Raw genomic sequence first — 19,411 nt, forward strand, 5'->3', positions numbered from 1 at the left:
GCAACTTTAGGTTTTTCAAATCAAAGAAAAAGCATCCGGTCACAATTTGACCAGAAGAGGTGCAGCCAGTCCATTTGGGGGCAGCCTATCACCTCCCCCCCCCCCCCCCCAATCAATCAGATATCTTAAGGATAGGCCATAAAAACATCAATACTGGACAACCCTTTTATTGTGGCGTATGTGGCGGTAAAGTGGACTTGGGTATTAGGCTGCTTCTTGGCCTTTTGGCTAAGATCAGGTGTAGTATCTGTTCTTATCAGAAGTAGTCAGCATGTGCTCCTATAAGGTGGGTAGTACTGGGCTCACAGGTGGGAGCTGACAGAACCCTGTGGAGGTAAGTCCAGGCAATTGGTTCTGCCAGTGGGTGTGGTGCCCTACTGTAGGGAGACAATAGAACATTGTGAAAGTGGCCAGTGAAAGACACCAGGGAGTGACAACCGCTGGGGATCGAGGTCATTTGGTTGGGAGGTGCTTTGAAGGCCTTAAACTGCAAGTGCCTTGGGGGTAAAGTTGGCTCCCGGGGTGCCTGAGCTCACTGAGGGTGGGATCCCACTGAATGACGGCATATTGCACAGCACTTTTTGCACTTTCAGAGCACCCACCCTTATGGCTGGTCTAACCAGCATAGGTAATTTTATAGATCTGTCGGATAGACCGGGCCTTCACTGGAACTCTATCCACTCATTTATTATTTTTTACTCGTATCACTGTTTTGTCACCTTTTGTTACTGTGTGTTTGTGAGGATGAAGGGGTGCGGATAACGTCTAGTGTTTGGATGGTGTGGCCATCAGGTTCCCTCCTCCCTGGTTTTTGGTTTACCACTGCTTTTATGGGGGTGGACATAGTTGCAGGCCTGGGAGTACTCTTGGAGGAGTGAGAGCCCTTGAAGAAACCAGAGCACGTAGCCACTCTGCAGCTGCTTAGTACCTTTTGGTCCAGAAGTCTGGAGAGAGGCGGGAGTCTATTCTCTCTCTTTTTTTTTTTTATTGTAGATTGTGAGCCCCATATAGGGATCACAATGCACTTTTTTTTTCCCTATCAGTATTTCTTTGTAGAATGGGAGGAAATCCACACAAACACGGAGAGAACATACAAACTCCTTGCAGATGTTGTTCCTGTCGGGATTCAAACTCAGGACTCCAGCACTGCAAGGCTGCTGTGCTAACCACTGTTGCCCCCGGGAGTCTATTCTCTTTTGAGATGGGCTTGCCACGTAGACACATCCTGTACACGTTTTTTTTTTTTAGTGGCCCAACCACTTTTTTTGTGCACTGGATGTAATGTTAGCACAGTTTTAGGGCCTTCAAAAAAAATTAGGCTTTTATTGAACCTTGTGTGCAGAAAGTTCAGGGAAAGGAAGATGTCCATTGCCACTGGACAGTGAGGAAGCTGAGACCTTTGGCCTGTCTCTGGAGACTCCATCTATAGAAGACCAATTCTCCTTAAAGATACCTGTAATCCTTGGAGAACCAAGACCCATCTCCTGGAGATAGAAGCTGAACTTTCCTCTTGCATCTTCAATGTAACCCTAATGTGGACCACCGATGTCCCTGACTGATGAGTTTTGGTCTATGTTCAAAGAGGGCCTGGATACCTTTCTCAAAAGAGAACAATATTACGGGTTATGGATTCTAGATTTTAAGAACATGTTGATCCAGGGTTTTATACTGACTGCCAGAATGGAGTCGGGAAGGAATTTTTCCCCCTGAAATGGGGCAATTGGCATGAGCCTTATGGGGTTTTTTTTTCCCTTCCTCTGGATCAACACTGTAGGAGATTGTGGGGTTATAAGTTGTACTTGATGGAATGATGTTTGCATCCAACCTCATCTACTATGTAACTATGTCACGATAGCTGGGCTCTACTCCAAATGGGGACATCTTGTGTCCCCTCTTACTTTTTGAGTAAACACAGGTAAAGTTTTCTGGCTATCCAGGAGAGATGTGTGACAAGGACAGTTGGGTAGTGTTTTTGTGGAGACACACGGCCCAATGATACTGTCGTAAATCTCCGCCTGTTCCACTCAATGAGAAGGAAAAGATCTCTTCTTCTTTGGAGGTTGAAAAAATTATATCTATTTTTTAGTAAATACCCAAATTGGTTGAAAAGATAGAAATAAGAAGTTGTACAAATCTGCAGCCCATGGCTTAATCCAAATTACCTTCTCTGAAGGGTTAGTAAGGCTTAGTTCACACACAAATCCGCAAGTGCATATTCCATCACGGCAGCCGCAACGGGATGCCGGTGCAGTGCAAAAGAACGCTAGCGGTCTCCATAGATCACCATTGTGAGAGGGCGGATTATGACGTGGATTCCGCGCCAAAATCTGCCCCCTCTGTGCCTGTGTGAACGAGCCCTCAGGGATCGATTCCTCAAGTCTAGGTGCGGTATATCACAGGGAAGCAGACCAATCACTAGCAAAATTCAGAGCTAGAAATTGCTGCAAATGTTCATCTCTGGGCACATAATCCACAAAATCCTTGACCCAACTGCTTGAGCCACAGTTTTAGGGCATGGGCCACAACGATGGCCACCAAGGAAAACTTACAACCAGTTGAAGATGCTAAATAGCTCAGCAGTTAACTTCGAGGATCCTTTAACAAGGTTGATTCTATTGATGGATTTTTTTTAATAGGTTAGCCAAAAGGGACAGTACTTTTTTGCTGTAGGAAAGAAAGGAAAGGATAAGAAAGGAAAGATTTTAAGTCTTGATGAAATAAAAAATAATCTTCCAAGATTTCTACATCAAGTTCCCCATCTGAAAGAGAAACCATAGCTGAAGATGAACTGGAAGAAGAAGAAGGAGAAAGAGAAGGCTCCTCTTGAAGTTCTTTTCAGACTTCTTAGAATGCTTTCACTTCTTTGATTCTCCTCCAAACCAGCTTAACCCACTGAGGGAGGTGTCCTGCACCAGCGGCCAGATCATCTAAAGATGTGGAGTAACTAATACAAAGATCAGATGCCATCTCATCAGGAAGAGCCCCAGCACAGCCTATGGTGGGATTTGTGAGGCCTTTGGCCTCTTGCCTGTGACTGGAGCTCTACAAGAGAGAGGAACACTAGAATCATATACTAGAATACATCTAGAAGGTGCATAATACAGAAACAATAGAGACCCCCCAGGGCACCTCTGGTAGCACAATAAGGATTAGAGCAAAAACACAGGCTTCTATCAGACGCCCACCAAGACTACGGCCTAGATCCACATTCCAGGAAAAGCCTTCCTAGTGTTGCAGTCCTGAGGCCTTGGATGAGTGCAGATACTGAGCTGTGAGATACAGCACTTCTTTAGCACTATCACATTACCGTGATATTCAGGCAATCCCTCCTGATCCTCAACGCTGCAAGATGCATGCCCTGCTGAAAGCCAGGTGCCCGAAAACAGGCCAAAAACCAGGAATGACTAGAACAGCAGAGACAAGGCTGGCCAAACCTGATAATTTGATGGAACTGGCCAACTATCTAATATGTACGGGGGCTCTCGGCTCTATCCTGACAGCAGACATCATGGTATGAAGGACTGGGCTGTTAGGTTTCAACATGCCTAATTCTTTTGTTTTAAGGGGAGTCTAAAGGGGGCAGAGGTGTCCAGAGAGGTTTCAGAGGAGTGTTGAGGGACTCAGAGGAGTCAGAGATGAGTCAAAGAACATTAAGGGATCTCAGAGGTGTCTGCAGGAGGACAGAAGACTCTAGAGAAGACAGAGGAGTCTGAAGGGGGACAGAGAATTTTGGAAAGGGACAGAGGTGTCTGAAGGGGAATAGAAGAGTCTGGAGGAGACATAGGAGTCTGGAGTGGGAGAGAGGGTTCTGGAGGGGGACAGAGGGGTCTGAAGGGGAACAGAAGAGTCTGGAGGAGACAGAAGAGTCTGGAGGGGGGCAGAGGAGTCTGAAGACTGACAGAAGACTTACGGGGAACAGAAGAGTCTCAAGGTGTCTGGAGTAGGACAGAGGATTCTGGATGGGGAGCCATGTGGAGGACAGATGTGTTAGAGGGGTCTGGCCTCAGTTTTCACTCGTATTTCCATTCAGACCACGGGCAAACTTAGCTGAATGTTCAACTGTATGGGGGTTGGGAGGAATAGCTGTCAGCTGGGTGTATGGTCACCTTCGGGGTGCCCTTAGGTGATGCCTCCCCTGCCACATCTGCCATTTACTATTCCTGGGAGACTCCTGAGCCGCTGTTATTGCTTCAGGTGCTTCTTGTCATATAGTGCTGGCAGATACGGCAAGGTCACACCGTACAAGGTCACCCTCATGGTGGGTCTCATCGGCCCCCTCACATAGTTGGTACATTGCTACTACTTAAGGCTCTTCTGACAGTTAGAGCGCGGCAAACATGACCCAGCGAGCAGCCTGAGGATAATACGGAAGTAGTGGACACAAGACATGGGAAATGTAGTGAGAGCAGAAGAACATGAGGCAGGATGAGGGGAGGAGTAGTCGGCACATGGGGTAGGATGGGGAGGAGTAGTCAGCCCAACGGATTGGATGAGGGGAGGATTAGTAAGTGGAGGCTGTTGAACAACAGGAGGTGCATCGAGAACTGGGGGAGGATGATAGGCGGAGTAGTCAGCCTGAGGGATGGGCGATAAGAGAAGCTACTAGAAGGAAAGTCACATCACAGCCTTTCTCCTTGCACATCTCCAAATAGTTCCCTAAGCTCCTGCCTTGTTTAGCCCTTTGTGTTGTGCGTAGTTGTCATGTGTCATCACCAGATGACGGAGCAGCGGACAACAACCCCCATCCTCCTTGTCCTGTCATGTAGATTATTGAGGTATAAGTAATGAGGAGGTTCAGGTGAGGACAGGAGAGGGGTAAGTGACGCCCCCGCATGTGATGGAGGACCCGAGAACGAGCAGAGGTGGAGACCAAGTCACTGGGTACCAGAGCCCAGCGCGAGGGATACAACAACCACCATCATCAGCACCATCATCAGCCCACTATTATCACACTGTCCTGATGACATCATCTGCTCTGATACTATCAACATGAGCATACGTGACATCACACCAATTAGCACAGCTCAATGCTTTATGGCAGCTTTTCAAGGACAATCCACAGAAGTAAAGCGGCGCTGTGATTGGTTACTATGGGCAACAACAACAGGGTGTTTTTTAGACATGATAAATCTGCCCCCCTTAGGACCCTCCTAATGAATAGGGAGCCTGGTTCCTATGTGTACTCGCCCCTAGGAACCAGCCTGCCCAGTTCATTCTGGTCTCCAGCACCCCTGAAGGCAAAGGATGTGCCAGGCTCGGAGAAGGGCGCCTGTTATATTGGAATAAAACCTTCCGAGTCATCTGTACAATACACAGCGGCATCTATTCTGTGCACCGCAGAGTCCGGGGCACCTAATGTATGGCCCTAAAATATCAGCCCACATGGCAGAGGTAAGGAGATATAGACTAGGAGGTGGAGCTGACCATTATACATCATAGAAGTTTAGACTGTCGATGGTGGAAACCTCTAGATGGTTGAGGTCTGTAGATGATGGAGATCCCTAAATGGTGAAGTCTCCAGTCAGTGGAGGCAGTGGCGTAACTAGGAATGGTGCCCAAGGTGAACATTTGACATGGGACACACAACTGTATTATGCCCTATAGTGAGCCCTACATAGAGTATTATGCCCTGTAGTGACCCTTGCACACAGTATTATGCCCCATAGTGGTTCCTGCACACAGTATTATGCCCCATAGTGGTTCCTGCACACAGTATTATGTCCCATAGTGGTTCCTGCACACAATATTATTCCCCATAGTGCCCCCTGCACACAGTATTATATCCCATTGTGGCTCCTGCACACAGTATTATCCCCCATAGTGGTTCCTGCACACAGTATTATGCCCCATAGTGGTTCCTGCACACAATATTATTCCCCATAGTGGCCCCTGCACACAGTATTATATCCCATTGTGGTTCCTGAACACAGTATTATTCCCCATAGTGGCCCCTGCACACGGTATTATTCCCTATATTGGCCCCTGCACACAGTATTACCCCCCATAATGGTTCCTATACACAGTATTATCCCCCATAGTGGTCCCTGCACACAGTATTATGCCCCATAGTGGTTCCTGCACACAATATTATTCCCCATAGTGGTTCCTGCACACAGTATTATTCCCCATAGTGGTTCCTGCACACAGTATTATGTCCCATAGTGGCCACTGCACACAGTATTATCCCCCATAGTGGCCACTGCACACAGTATTATTCCCCATAGTGGCCACTGCACACAGTATTATGTCCCATAGTGGCCACTGCACACAGTATTATCCCCCATAGTGGCCACTGCACACAGTATTATTCCCCATAGTGGTTCCTGCACACAGTATTATGCCCCATAGTGGCCACTGCACACAGTATTATGCCCCATAGTGGCCACTGCACACAGTATTATGCCCCATAGTGGCCACTGCACACAGTATTATCCCCCATAGTGGTTCCTGCACACAATATTATTCCCCATAGTGGTTCCTGTACACAGTATTATGCCCCATAGTTGACCCTGCACACAGTATTATTCCCCATAATGGTTCCTGTACACAGTATTATCCCCCATAGTGGTCCCTGCACACAGTATTATGCCCCATAGTGGTTCCTGCACACAGTATTATTTCCCATAATGGTTCCTGCACACAGTATTATCTCCCATAGTGGTCCCTGCACACAGTATTATGCCCCATAGTGGTTCCTGCACACAGTATTATGCCCCATAATGGTTCCTGCACACAGTATTATCCCCCATAGTGGTCCCTGCACACAGTATTATGCCCCATAATGGTTCCTGCACACAGTATTATCCCCCATAGTGGTTCCTGCACACAGTATTATCCCCCATAGTGGTTCCTGCACACAGTATTATTCCCCATAGTGGTTCCTGCACACAGTATTATCTCCCATAATGGTTCCTGCACACAGTATTATCCCCCATAGTGGCCCCTGTGCACAATATTATTCCCCATAGTGGCCCCTGCACACAGTATTATGCCGCATAGTGGCTACTACACGCAATATTATGCTCAATAGCCCTGCATAAAATTTATGCCCCATAGTACCCATTGCGCACAGTATTATGCCCCACTGTGGACACCCATGAACAATTATTATATTCTGGGGTCTTTTCAGACCCCAGAGTATAATGATCGGAGACCCAGGGGAGGATACAAACATAAAAAACAATGTCATTTACCTTTCCTGGGCTCTGGGCCACTTTTTTTTTACATCCATTTAGCAGATCTTTATTTTTAAACATTGATCTCTATGTAAACAAATGGTCATTAAATGGATGTAAAAACATAATCTGGATCTGAAAGCCCCCCTGGTCCATGTAGTCCGCCCTTCTACTGTCACATTGTATCTTGGTATAATCTCGTGCTCTCCCTGCCAAGTTTACAGGGAGATCAGGAGATAAGGAAGAAACTGCCGGCAGGGGTGGCGGGAAATCTCAAGTAAGTGAATGTAAGCCTGGCAGGGAGAACACAAGACTATACCAAGATACAATGTGACAGGAGAAGGGCGGACTACATGGACCAGGGAGGCTTTCAGATCCAGATTATATTTCTACATCCATTTAATGGTCATCTGTTTACATAGAGATCAAAATTAAAAAAATAAATATCTGCTAAATGGATGTAACAAAACGTGACCTGAGTGGAGGCCATGACTAGTAGACAATCTGTAGACACCGGTGACCAAGCTGAGACAAGAAGCAAAAGCCCTTCATTCTGCCTGGTCTTGGGTTGCCATTCCATAGACTGGGATCTTGTTGACAACTTTCTGGAAGACCAGAGGATCCAGATTCCATTCTGCGGGGCAGAGGTTCAGGTTACCTCCGCCTAAATGTGGACTTCAGAATTGTTGATGAGACTGACCTTCGCCCAGGACAATACGATTTTGGCCTCTCTGGCTAGAGCGCAGCTCCAGGGGTTTGTTTATGTAGTAAACCGAGGCTACGTTATCCAATAGAACGCGGACATTACGATTGTGCAGGAGAGGACAACAGTGAGCTAGGGTCAGTAAGATTGCCCTCAGATCAAATTGGAGGAAAGATCCTTCTGTGTGGAGTTCAATTCTGTTGGCACCACCGACTCTATGTGTGTGACGAGAGAGCACTTAGTCTAGGAAAGCTTCTATCTGCTCCGGGCAGACTGAGGGGTGGCATCAATGGACGATGCTCAGATATCTGGTGAGAATGGACTCCAGGAATTAATTCCTTGAACCAAAAGTAGTTGAGACTTTTCATTGATCAGAAGAGTCAGCTGCTAGTGAAGAAGAAGGGATGCCATAGTGACATACAGGAACCTCCTAAGTGCTGGAAAATCAGGTATCTGTAGGGATGTGTCAGGTAAATGTGTAGAAGCCATGAAGCCGCCGCTGGCTGTAGGACTGCTGCGACCAGGCGGACAGTCGCCATCTGTAGTAGACACTTGTGGGGACTCATCATGGATTTAGCAGATCTGAACTTTTTACCTGGTCCTGACACGGGGCGAAAAAATCTAAAGTAGCCAATCAGGTTCAGCATATACAGGTGGTTGGTTATACATATATGTATTAGGCTCAGTATATACCGGGCTCATTGTATATACATGTATTAGGCTCAGTGTACAGTATACGGGTGGGTGGTTGTATATATATGTATCAGGCTCAATATATACAAGGGGGTGGTAGTATATATTTATGTATCAGACTCGGTATATACAGGGGGCGGTAGTATATATATGTATCAGTCTCAGTATATACAGGGGGTGGTAGTATATAAATGTATCAGTCTCAGTATATACAGGGGGTGGTTGTGTACATATATATATATAAATATATATATATATATATATCAGGCTCAGTATATACAGGGGGTGGTAGTATATATTTATGTGTCAGGCTCAGTATATACAGGGGAGTGGTTATATATATATATATATATATATATATATATATATATATATATATATATATATGTATTAGGCTCCGTATATACGAGGCTCCCTGTATACATATGTATCGGGCTGAGTATATACAGAGGGTGTATATTTACAGTATACAGGGGCAGGACCGCACTACGTCGCTCAGTGTGGGCGTGTCTGTGGGCGGCGGAGTGATCCGCGCTGTGCTCCGCCAGCTCTCTATATAAAGCCGCGGCCGCCGGATCTTCTCCTCTTCTTTCAGCCGCCGGTCAGTCACATCCCGCAGGTTCCAGCAGACAACAAGGTGCGGTTGGTCCCGGGTCCTGTCCTGGGGGCCAGGGGGGTATCGGGGGGCCGGGCCGGGTATCGGGGAGCTTCGCTCATGTCGGGGGGCTCTGCGGGGACTCCGCGCTGGCTCCGCCTCCTGGAACCTTCTAGATTCCGCGTAGTGGGGGCACGTGCTTGGAGCCGGTAAGGAGGCGGCCGCCATCTTGTCATGTGACGTCATTGCAGATGTTAGGAGCCCCGAAACTCAGTGTATGGGGTGATCGTTCTAGAATGGGGGGGTTGGGGGAGAGTGGACGGTTGGTTATAGGGAGGGGGCTATAACGTTATGTGGGGGTGTGGTCTGTACCATCAGTGGGGGAGGGGGGCACTGCACCATTGTGAAGGTTGCCCCTGTGTTGTCAGTCAGTATTGGCTCCTGACTGACAAGATGCTTGTGCGGTGATTGCCCTCTGATGGGTTTTTGGGGGCCTCATGGAAGCTGGCCCCTTCGCTGTGGATGGTTTGAGGGGTCCCTGCGGCGGATGGTTTGTGGGGTCCCTGTGGTGGATGCCCCTTCGCTGTGGATGGTTTGAGGGGTCCCTGCAGCGGATGGTTTGTGGGGTCCCTGTGGCGGATGTACCTTCGTTGTGGAAGGTTTGAGGGGTCCCTGCAACGACTGCCCTTTTGCTGTGGGTGGTTTGAGGGGTCCCTGCGGCCGCTGTTTTTTTTTCTTTTGCTGAATTTTGGGTTGATTGTGTCGTTCCTTCCAGATGCCAGAAGAAGTCCATCATGGCGAGGAGGAGGTGGAGACATTCGCCTTCCAGGCGGAGATCGCACAGCTCATGTCTCTCATCATCAACACCTTCTACTCCAATAAAGAAATCTTCCTGCGGGAGTTGATCTCCAACGCTTCCGATGTGAGTGGGCACAATATGGCGGTCAGCAGCTCTTGGAGACGGGTGTCTCGGTCACCAATAACCTTGGTTATTCTTCCAGGCCCTGGATAAGATCCGCTATGAGAGTCTCACCGACCCTTGCAAGCTGGACAGCGGTAAAGAGCTCAAGATTGACATCATCCCTAACAAGCACGAGCGCACTCTTACCCTGCTGGACACTGGTATTGGAATGACCAAGGCTGACCTCATCAACAACCTGGGAACCATCGCCAAGTCCGGGACCAAGGCCTTCATGGAGGCACTGCAGGTAGGTAGCCTCTAAAGGTGCTCATTGGGGGACACTTGCAGGTTCTGGGTGAGTATCTGCCTCTCTGACCCCTCTCCTCCTTCTCCTAGGCTGGAGCAGACATCTCTATGATCGGACAGTTCGGTGTTGGTTTCTACTCTGCTTATCTGGTAGCAGAGAAGGTGTGTGTGATTACCAAACACAACGACGACGAGCAGTACGTGTGGGAGTCCTCAGCTGGTGGGTCATTCACCGTCAAGGTCGACCATGGTGAGTAGTAATGGGGGTGTTAGAAGGTGTATAGGGGTGGTGTTGCGATCAGCACATCCTCACCTGTTCTCCATGTCTCAGGTGAGCCCATCGGCCGTGGCACTAAAGTTATCCTGTACCTGAAGGAGGACCAGACTGAGTACTTGGAGGAGAAAAGAGTGAAGGAGGTGGTGAAGAAGCACTCCCAGTTCATTGGATATCCCATCACCCTCTATGTGAGTAGACTACAGGGAGTAAGGTGGGGAGTTGAGATCATTGATCTTCAGGACCTCGGAAAGTAAACTTGTGTGGTTAGAAGGCCAAATGGGTTTTGGTTCTCTACACCATCTACATTCTCCTTATTGTGAGGTCTTCAGATTCCTCCATCTTGGGGCTCAGTCTTGAGGTTTGTTTGTTGTGGATGGAGCTGACAATGACAGGTGTGCATTTATCCCCCAGCTGGAGAAGGAGAGAGAGAAGGAAATCAGTGACGATGAGGCAGAGGAAGAAGAAAAGGAGGAAGAGAAGAAAGATGAAGGCGAGGAGGACAAGCCCAAGATAGAGGATGTTGGCTCTGATGAGGAAGAAGAGGGCAAAGACAAGAAGAAAAAGACCAAGAAGATCAAGGAGAAGTACATCGACCAGGAGGAGCTGAACAAGACCAAACCAATCTGGACCCGCAACCCTGATGACATCAGTCAGGAAGAGTATGGAGAGTTCTACAAGAGCCTGACCAATGACTGGGAGGACCACCTGGCTGTCAAGGTAAGATGGGCTAAGATGGGGGAGGGGAATTGTCTAGTGGGATGAGCCAGAGCTGATGTGGTGGTCTCTTCTTCAGCACTTCTCCGTGGAGGGTCAGCTGGAATTCCGGGCGCTTCTCTTCATCCCACGACGTGCTCCTTTTGACCTGTTCGAGAACAAAAAGAAAAAGAACAACATTAAGCTGTACGTAAGGAGGGTCTTCATCATGGACAGCTGCGACGAACTCATCCCAGAATACCTCAGTAAGTAATGTCAGGAGGAAGGGTCATTGTATGCAGGGATCTTGGAGATGAAGTAGAGCATGCTGGGAGTTGTAGTCTTTCAGCAGCTGGAGACTCACAGATCAGGGAGTAATGCTCCAGACTTCAATCTGATACTCATGTGGTCCTTGTCTCTCAGACTTCATCCGGGGTGTGGTGGACTCTGAGGATCTCCCCCTGAACATCTCCAGAGAAATGCTGCAGCAGAGCAAGATCCTGAAGGTTATCAGGAAGAACATCGTGAAGAAGTGTCTGGAGCTCTTCTCTGAGCTGTCTGAGGACAAGGAGAACTACAAGAAGTTCTACGAGGCTTTCTCCAAGAACCTGAAGGTGAGGGCTGAACCTGGGCAGTAGAGTATGGGGCGCCATGTCAGTGAGCAGGATTCAGTGCATCATAGGTTGCAAATGTTTCTGGCTTATGATTGTCTTGACTAGAGCAGCACAGAGTATGTTCAGCACATTGATAAACTTACTCTCTTCAGCTTGGAATCCATGAAGACTCCACCAACAGAAAGAGGCTGTCAGAGCTTCTGCGGTACCACACATCCCAGACCGGGGACGAGATGGCCTCTCTGACCGAATACGTGTCCCGCATGAAGGAGAACCAAAAGAGCATCTATTACATCACAGGTGAGTGATAGCACCACAGAGGTTGTTTCCTCACTCCGCCGCCATATTGTCTTGTTACTGACAGTCCTCATGTGACCACAGGTGAGAGCAAGGAGCAGGTGGCCAACTCTGCCTTTGTGGAGCGTGTGAGGAAGCGCGGCTTTGAAGTGGTGTACATGACCGAGCCCATCGATGAGTACTGCGTCCAACAGCTGAAGGAATTTGATGGGAAGACACTGGTATCTGTCACCAAGGAGGGGCTGGAACTTCCTGAGGACGAAGACGAGAAGAAAAAGATGGAGGAGAACAAGACAAAGTTTGAGAGTCTGTGCAAACTGATGAAAGAAATTCTGGACAAGAAGGTGGAGAAGGTGAGGAAGATAAGGAGTAAGGTCTAAGGCACCAGACCTGAGGTGTGTCTATGGGCAGCCTGTGACGTAGGACTGCCCCTTCTTGGCTGCCTAATATACTAGGGGGCCATAGCTGTAGGCTACATGCTGATTGTCTCCTAGTGGGAGCCATAGAACCTGGAAGTGACCAGATTTGATCCATACATTGGTGATAATCCCATTTACCTATGGTAACCCATATCCTGCAGTGTATCTGCCCAGTGTGATAGGATGAAGTTTACGTCTCCACTTTGCTCTGTTGCTGATGATCTCTGTCCTCTAACAGGTGACCGTATCCAACCGCCTGGTCTCATCTCCTTGTTGCATCGTCACCAGCACCTACGGCTGGACGGCAAACATGGAGCGCATCATGAAGGCGCAGGCTCTGCGTGATAACTCCACCATGGGTTACATGATGGCCAAGAAACATCTAGAAATCAACCCAGACCATCCCATTGTGGAGACTCTGCGGCAGAAGGCTGACGCCGACAAAAACGACAAAGCCGTCAAGGACCTTGTAGTTCTGCTCTTCGAGACAGCGCTCTTGTCCTCTGGCTTCAGCTTGGACGACCCACAGACCCATTCCAACAGAATCTACAGGATGATCAAGCTGGGTCTCGGTAAGTGTCGCCTATGCCCCTACATTGTACATACTAGAGGGTTCTCTTATATGGAGGGGGGAAGGTCTAGTTCGCAATCATTGGTGACCAAAATGTCTCCTTTGCTGCTGTGCAGCCGATAGATGTTTGAGTCCCCTTTCCTCTTCCTGTGTGCCTATAGATTGGGGATGGCCCCTTCCCCCTCCCATATTCATCAGGGTCTCACTTTGACCGGTGTCTCTCCTCAGGTATCGATGATGATGACAGTACGGTGGAGGAGTCTGCAGCTCCCGCCCCAGACGAGATCCCCCCTCTGGAAGGTGACGAGGACGCTTCTCGTATGGAAGAAGTGGATTAAGGCCCCTCTCCTTGCCCCTGTTATCTGCAGCCTGTTTCTGGGGAGCCTTTGGACTGTATACTATCGGGGACCCCCCTCATGGCATGTTATTGGTTGAGGGGGAAGCTTCACGACGAGCTGCTGCTGGGAGCCCCCTCCCCTGGTTAATTGCACTGTGGGAATCATCTCCTCCTCTACTGTAGTATAATCCGCTTCACCCCACGACCGGACAGCCCGCTGCGCACCCATAACGCCCCTGGGTGTTGCCCCTCACCCTGTGCAGCGCCCTCAGGAATGTCTTGAACGCCCATATCTTTGCAGTCTCCTCTGAGTTGTGTTGTGTGTAAGATTTTTTATTTTGTTATGATTTACGTTCTGCAGAATAAAGTCTTTTTACAAGGTTGGGGCTGTCACATGATCTCTGATAATGGGGTGCACTCCGGGTACCAAAACAACTGCCCAGCTCCTGTGTCGTACTGCACCAACCTGCAGGTGGAGTTGTCCAAAAAATACCAATATCTGGGTCACATATCTGCTTCTGGGAAAGCTGGGTGGATTCCATTATTGTTCCTATTAGATTATCTCCTAAACTTCAGTTTAAAGGGACATCCAGAAGAAATTTGATGGTCAACCCATTGAGGAATCTGTCCATGTCCTGGGGCTGCAGAAGGTTGACGGGGTTAGAACAGCTTTATTGCTGAAACAGCGCCACACCTCTTTGTGGCTCTGTCTAGTATTGCAGCCTTGTATCATATACTGGTAATGTCTGCGGCCAGGATGACCTTATCTATTTGCACAGAGGGAGCTGAGGTTGGACGTCGATATCCCATTATATCACATTAGACATGACCTGGTAAAGAGGAGGAACCTTGTAACGTCCACCTGAGTAGAAGCCTGAAGTCTGGTTTGTAGGATATTTGTAGTCTGTACGAAGAGCTGGCAAACGTGGATCTGATCTGTATGCTGGTGCCACTGCTGAAGTATCTGGAGGACGGTCACCCTTGGGTATTGAGGAAGCGGAGCACAGTTATTTATCTTGTCTTACTACTTGGTAATTTTTAAGAGTGTACAAGAGTATATAGCTGCAAATAACTATATATGCGCTAGCCCTGAGGACCTGAACCTGGGGGTAAGGCACACCCGGCTGATGTCATACATGTAGGTTATGCACAGTATCTGTTACTGTACAACACGCTAGCCTTGTCCTAAAGTCACAGATACAAGCACTAGGGGGCAGTATGGGGCACATAACTGGTTAGACAGAACTGCAAAGTCATGGTAAGTGGTTTATAGTAAGAATGGGCAAAAGTCAATGGAGGGAATGGTGAGGACTAGTCCTGAGACCAAAATCGGTCCCCAGCCTGGAGGGAACTGCAAGGACTTGTTTTGGGACAACATCTTAATGACTTTATGTGATATGTAACTCGTAGAATACAAAAAGATGTCGATAAACTGCTGGGAGTGAGGCCATTGTGGTGTAAAGTGCCCTGTGGCCGCAGTGAGAAGGGCTTATGTATTGTGGATACTGGGAGCTCGGCAGCGGCCGCAAAAGTGGCGAATATGGCATGTTAAGGGGTTAACTCAAATCCCAGTGTGATATAACCCTACAGGCATAGCTAAAAGTTTTTGACCCTGAAAAGTTTTTTTTTTTTTTTTTCACATTTGTGACCTATAGGTTTATATTTGCACTAAGGGTTTTTTGGCTCAGTGAGTAAAACATGGACATTTTGGGTCCAGGGCCAGATCTCCGTCCCATTGAGAACAATTCTCAACAAGTGGGCCGAGAAACAAAAACACCTGGGGCGTAAATACTAGGGTAGCGGCTGCCACGGGGCCCCAATTTTTTATATACCGTATTTTTCGGACTATAAGACCATAAGACGCACTAAGGTTTTAGCGGAGGAAAATAGGGAAAAAAAAATTAAGGAAAAAAAATTGGTGAAATATTTAATAACCTAATAATATAATATTTCACCAATGTAAATAGAACCGGGGGCTTTCGGACACAGGGATACCAAATGTGTATGTGTTTCACAGTAATGTTTTTGTTTTATATGTATTCTAGGGATATGGGGGTGATTTGAACTATCTATCTATCTAATCTATCTATCTATTCTATCTAATCTATCTATCTAATCTCATCCATGGATGGAAAGAGACAGTCCCAGAAAAAAATATATAGTGATTCAGCATCCAGTCTAGTGTAGACTTAAAAAATTTTCATACTTTAATAAAGCCATTTAAAATTCCACAATCACCAGAAACCAGTAAAAAATAGCAAAAAGAGACACCCTGCAGTGAAGCTATGCAAGAAGAGAAAAAGGGGCGGGCCAGACGGGTGAAGGAGGTGTGGTTTTCTAAGCAAACTTGAAAACACACCTCTTTCACCTATCTGGCTCGTCCCTCCTTCACTGCCTCTCAGATCTGGCTCTTGCAATGAAGCCACACAGGCAGGGAAGTAGGGGCGGGCCAGACGGGTGAAGGAGGCGTGGTTTCAAGCTTGCCGAGAAAACCACGCCTCCTCCTCCCGTTTGGCCCGCCCCTCTTTCCCTGTCTGTGTGGCTTCATTGCCAGAGCCAGATCTGAGAGGCAGTGAAGGAGGGGCGGGCCAGACTGGAGAAGGAGGCGTGGTTTTCTCGGCAAGCTTGAAACCACGCTTCCTTCACTTGTCTGGCCCGCCCCTACTTCCCTGCCTCTCATATCTCGCTCCTGCAAACACGCGACACAGACAGGGAAGGAGGGGCAGAGCAGGCAGGCACCGTGCTGCTCTCCGTGCTGCTCCACATAGACAGGACACAGACGCTGCACACGCTGCATTCGGACTATAAGACGCACACACATTTTCCTCCCATATTGGGAGGAAAAAAAGTGCGTCTTATAGTCCGAAAAATACGGTATATATTTTTTTTAATAGGCTGTTACCTGCTGCAGTAACCCCAGCAGGTAACGGGCCCTATTTACTTACCAATCCTCGCGCCGGCTCATGGCTGCCTGCGCTTCACCTTCTGTGGATGCGGCTGTGAGGATCGGTAAGTAAGGCTGCGAACCCCCACAAACATTGCTATCATACACGAGGGATCTTTTCAGACCCCTGAGTATAATGATCGTTGGGCCACAGTGGGTGAGGGAACATAAACAACACTGTTACTTACCTCTCCTATGCTCTGGCAGGCTTTGGTCCTGTTTGGTGACGTCCTATGGCCCAGGCCAGCGTTATTATGTGTCATGACGCCCACCTGGGTCAGGTGATGTCTGGTCCAACATTGAAGAGCTCAGTGGGGAATGCACCGGAGCCCAGGAGAGGTAAGTATGACTGTCTTTAATGTTTGTATTCTACCTTAGGTCTCCTGATTAGACCCCAGAATATAATAATTGTTCATGCTTGGTCCATATTGGGACATAGTCCTGTGTGCAGGGGCCACCATAGGGCATAATAAGGGTTAACACTGAAATCCTGCAATATTACAGAAACTTAATGGTCTTGTCCATAAAAGTGAAAACTTCTGAAATCCTTAGAATTCAAAGAAACATCCAAGATCCAAAAAGACTAAATCGACAAACGCTGCGTCAGTCTCCGGGCTCCACATAAGACACCCGCCAGCGGTTGCTCCGGATCCATGCTGTAGGTTATATAGGTCACACTATGGTGAGTTCACGATGTCATCTAGTGATGGTGAAGCCACTGAGATGTAGTTTTCTTTTTTTAACCCTTCCAGGACAGAATCTGATAGGGATAGAGCCTGTACATGGTGTCTGTGCCCTGTACATAATACAGTACAGGTCAGATATGGGGGTCCCTCGGAGTCTGGCGACCTCACGACCAGTCACAGCTACAGAATCCAAGCAAGCCATAACCCCTGTTTATTATACCAGCGGTACAGCCCTTTCCCCCTACGCCCAACAGCAGCACAACTGGGGTATTCCTGCCCCTAATGAGCTGTTAGGACAGGTGGAATTTTTAATTACCTAACAGCTTTTGACCCCTATAAGAGGCCGGAAGACATGCTCCTCCCCTGTGTTTTTTTCTGTCCTGTGGGACAGGACAGGTGGTCAGGGGGGGAGCAGGTGTTCTGACCTCCTATAGGGGTTCACTACTCTCCCCCATCTGTACCTGACAGCGGAAGATCTTTTTCTTGGACATCCTCTTCTTTTTTCAGCAGGGATCCTCTTCTCCCGGCGGGGACCCTGCCGGCTCATGCGCGCTCCTGTCTGGCTGGCGCGCCGGGTCGGGGCTTTCCCCGGGTATAGGAACGCTAGACCTAGGAACCTTTCTCAGATTCCTCGGGTCCGCCGTCTAGCAGGGTCCGCCGCGCATGCGCAGTGCGCGGGTCTTGCGGTGGACGGAAAGAGAATAACCCCTAGACATGAGCATTGCCGTGGTAGTTCGGGGGGGGGGGGGGGGTCCCCCGGTCCTTGGGACCATACCTGAGTCGGATCCCCCCCTCCCCCCTGTCTTCCCCCCTCCCCTTTTCTCATGGAGATTCTGGCTCCGTTGTAGCCCCTGCCCCCTGGGCGGGGCTCCGGGCAAAACCCCGCCCCCTGGCTTATTTAAGTCCCCCTAGAGCTTCAGTTAGTGCTTGTCGCTCCGGTTGCAAGCACATCAGTTGGTGAAGCTCCCTGGTCATTTCATTGCTGGAGAACTGTCTTCATTGACTAAGGTTTGGTGGACATGGCCGGGGGGGTTTGGGGGGGGGGGGGTTGGGGAGGGAGGTTGGGGAGTTGCATCCCTGGGGGCAGTAAGTAGTTAGTGTATCCTTTTCTTCCTCCTCAGAATGTCTTCTTCTTCCTCCACTGTTCCTCCTAGAAGGAAGGCTGCTTCCAAAAGGAAGCATCTGGCGTGCGCTTCCTGTAGAGTGCCGCTGTCTCATGACTCCCAATATCGGTTCTGTCAGGGGTGCAGGGCCCCCTCTGTTGAAACAACTCCCATGCGAGAGATGGTCTCCTGGGTGAAGGGGTACGTCCAGGACTCCATGAAAAGGATGGAAGCCGTCTCCCTGGCCAAGAGGCCACGGCTGGATTGTGAATTGTCCCTGCCGGCTCTGGAAAAGCTGCGCCTCAGGGATGTGGAGTCGTCTTCTAGTACGGAGGAGGAGAAGGAGATTTTTCCCCTGGACAAAACGTCCAGAGTATTCAAGACCCTAAGAATCCGAGACCGGGAAGGCGGGGAAGGCTCTAGCCGTAGGTCTCGTACCTTCAGGCCCTCTTCGGAGACGCTCCGCCTGATGGAGGGCGAATGGAGGCACCCGGAGAGATCCTTTGCGCCATCCACACGCTTCAAGGCACTTTTACCCGTCTCTGAAAGTCAACTAAAGGCGTGGGGTCCCCCACCAAAGGTGGACGTCGCCGTGGCCAAGTTATCAAGGCTCTCCATCCTTCCATCAGAGGACGGCTCGGGCCTCAGGGACCCCATGGATCGCCGAGTCGAAGGATCTTTGAGGCGTGTATATTCGTCCGCCTCTGCCCAGGCCTCTTTGGGCATGGTCGCGAATGAGGTAGCAACTGGCTTACGCGCAGAACTGTCATCCCTGGCCAAGGACATCGATTCCGGCGTGGATCGTGATGATCTCCTCGCAGCAGTGTCCGACATCACGCTGTTGGTGGATCACCTGACAGAGGCTACCCATTTTCAGACCCGTCTGGCGGCTAGATCCATGGCACTGGCTACTGTGGCTCGCCGACCCCTATGGCTGAAGCCCTGGAAGGCTGACCTTACTTCCAAAAATAGCCTCTGTGGTCTCCCCTTTGAGCCCGGACGGCTGTTCGGAAGGGAGCTCGACCACATCATGGAAGGCTGGGCCGACTCCAAGGGCAAGAACCTGCCACAGCCCCTTGAAGGTCGGAGTACCTCCT

General features: G+C 49.1%; 1 protein-coding gene and 1 pseudogene across 1 annotated transcript; both read left to right on the plus strand.

Annotated features, from left to right (window-relative positions):
- The first annotated feature begins 208 nt into the window (after positions 1-208).
- On the plus strand, positions 209-330 carry LOC142198747 (U2 spliceosomal RNA; annotated as a pseudogene).
- An 8,778-nt stretch (positions 331-9,108) lies between these two features.
- Positions 9,109-13,964, plus strand: HSP90AB1 (heat shock protein 90 alpha family class B member 1). The gene is made up of 12 exons (XM_075267310.1): positions 9,109-9,208; positions 9,942-10,088; positions 10,168-10,374; positions 10,464-10,623; positions 10,705-10,838; positions 11,062-11,367; positions 11,444-11,609; positions 11,767-11,957; positions 12,110-12,257; positions 12,339-12,607; positions 12,912-13,245; positions 13,473-13,964. The coding sequence occupies exons 2-12, from the start codon at positions 9,942-9,944 to the stop codon at positions 13,580-13,582; spliced, it is 2,172 nt and encodes a 723-aa protein (XP_075123411.1). The 5' UTR covers positions 9,109-9,208; the 3' UTR covers positions 13,583-13,964.
- The last annotated feature ends 5,447 nt before the right edge of the window (positions 13,965-19,411 follow it).

The sequence above is a fragment of the Leptodactylus fuscus genome, chromosome 3 (assembly GCF_031893055.1).
Source record: "Leptodactylus fuscus isolate aLepFus1 chromosome 3, aLepFus1.hap2, whole genome shotgun sequence".
NCBI classification, from domain to species: Eukaryota; Metazoa; Chordata; class Amphibia; order Anura; family Leptodactylidae; genus Leptodactylus; species Leptodactylus fuscus.

Coding starts and splice junctions, on each gene's coding strand:
- HSP90AB1 (XM_075267310.1), top strand. CDS start 9,942: ATGCCAGAAGAAGTCCATCATGGCGAGGAGGAGGTGGAGACATTCGCC. Junction 10,089..10,167: donor TGATCTCCAACGCTTCCGAT/GTGAGTGGGCAC, acceptor TTATTCTTCCAG/GCCCTGGATAAGATCCGCTA. Junction 12,608..12,911: donor TGGACAAGAAGGTGGAGAAG/GTGAGGAAGATA, acceptor GTCCTCTAACAG/GTGACCGTATCCAACCGCCT.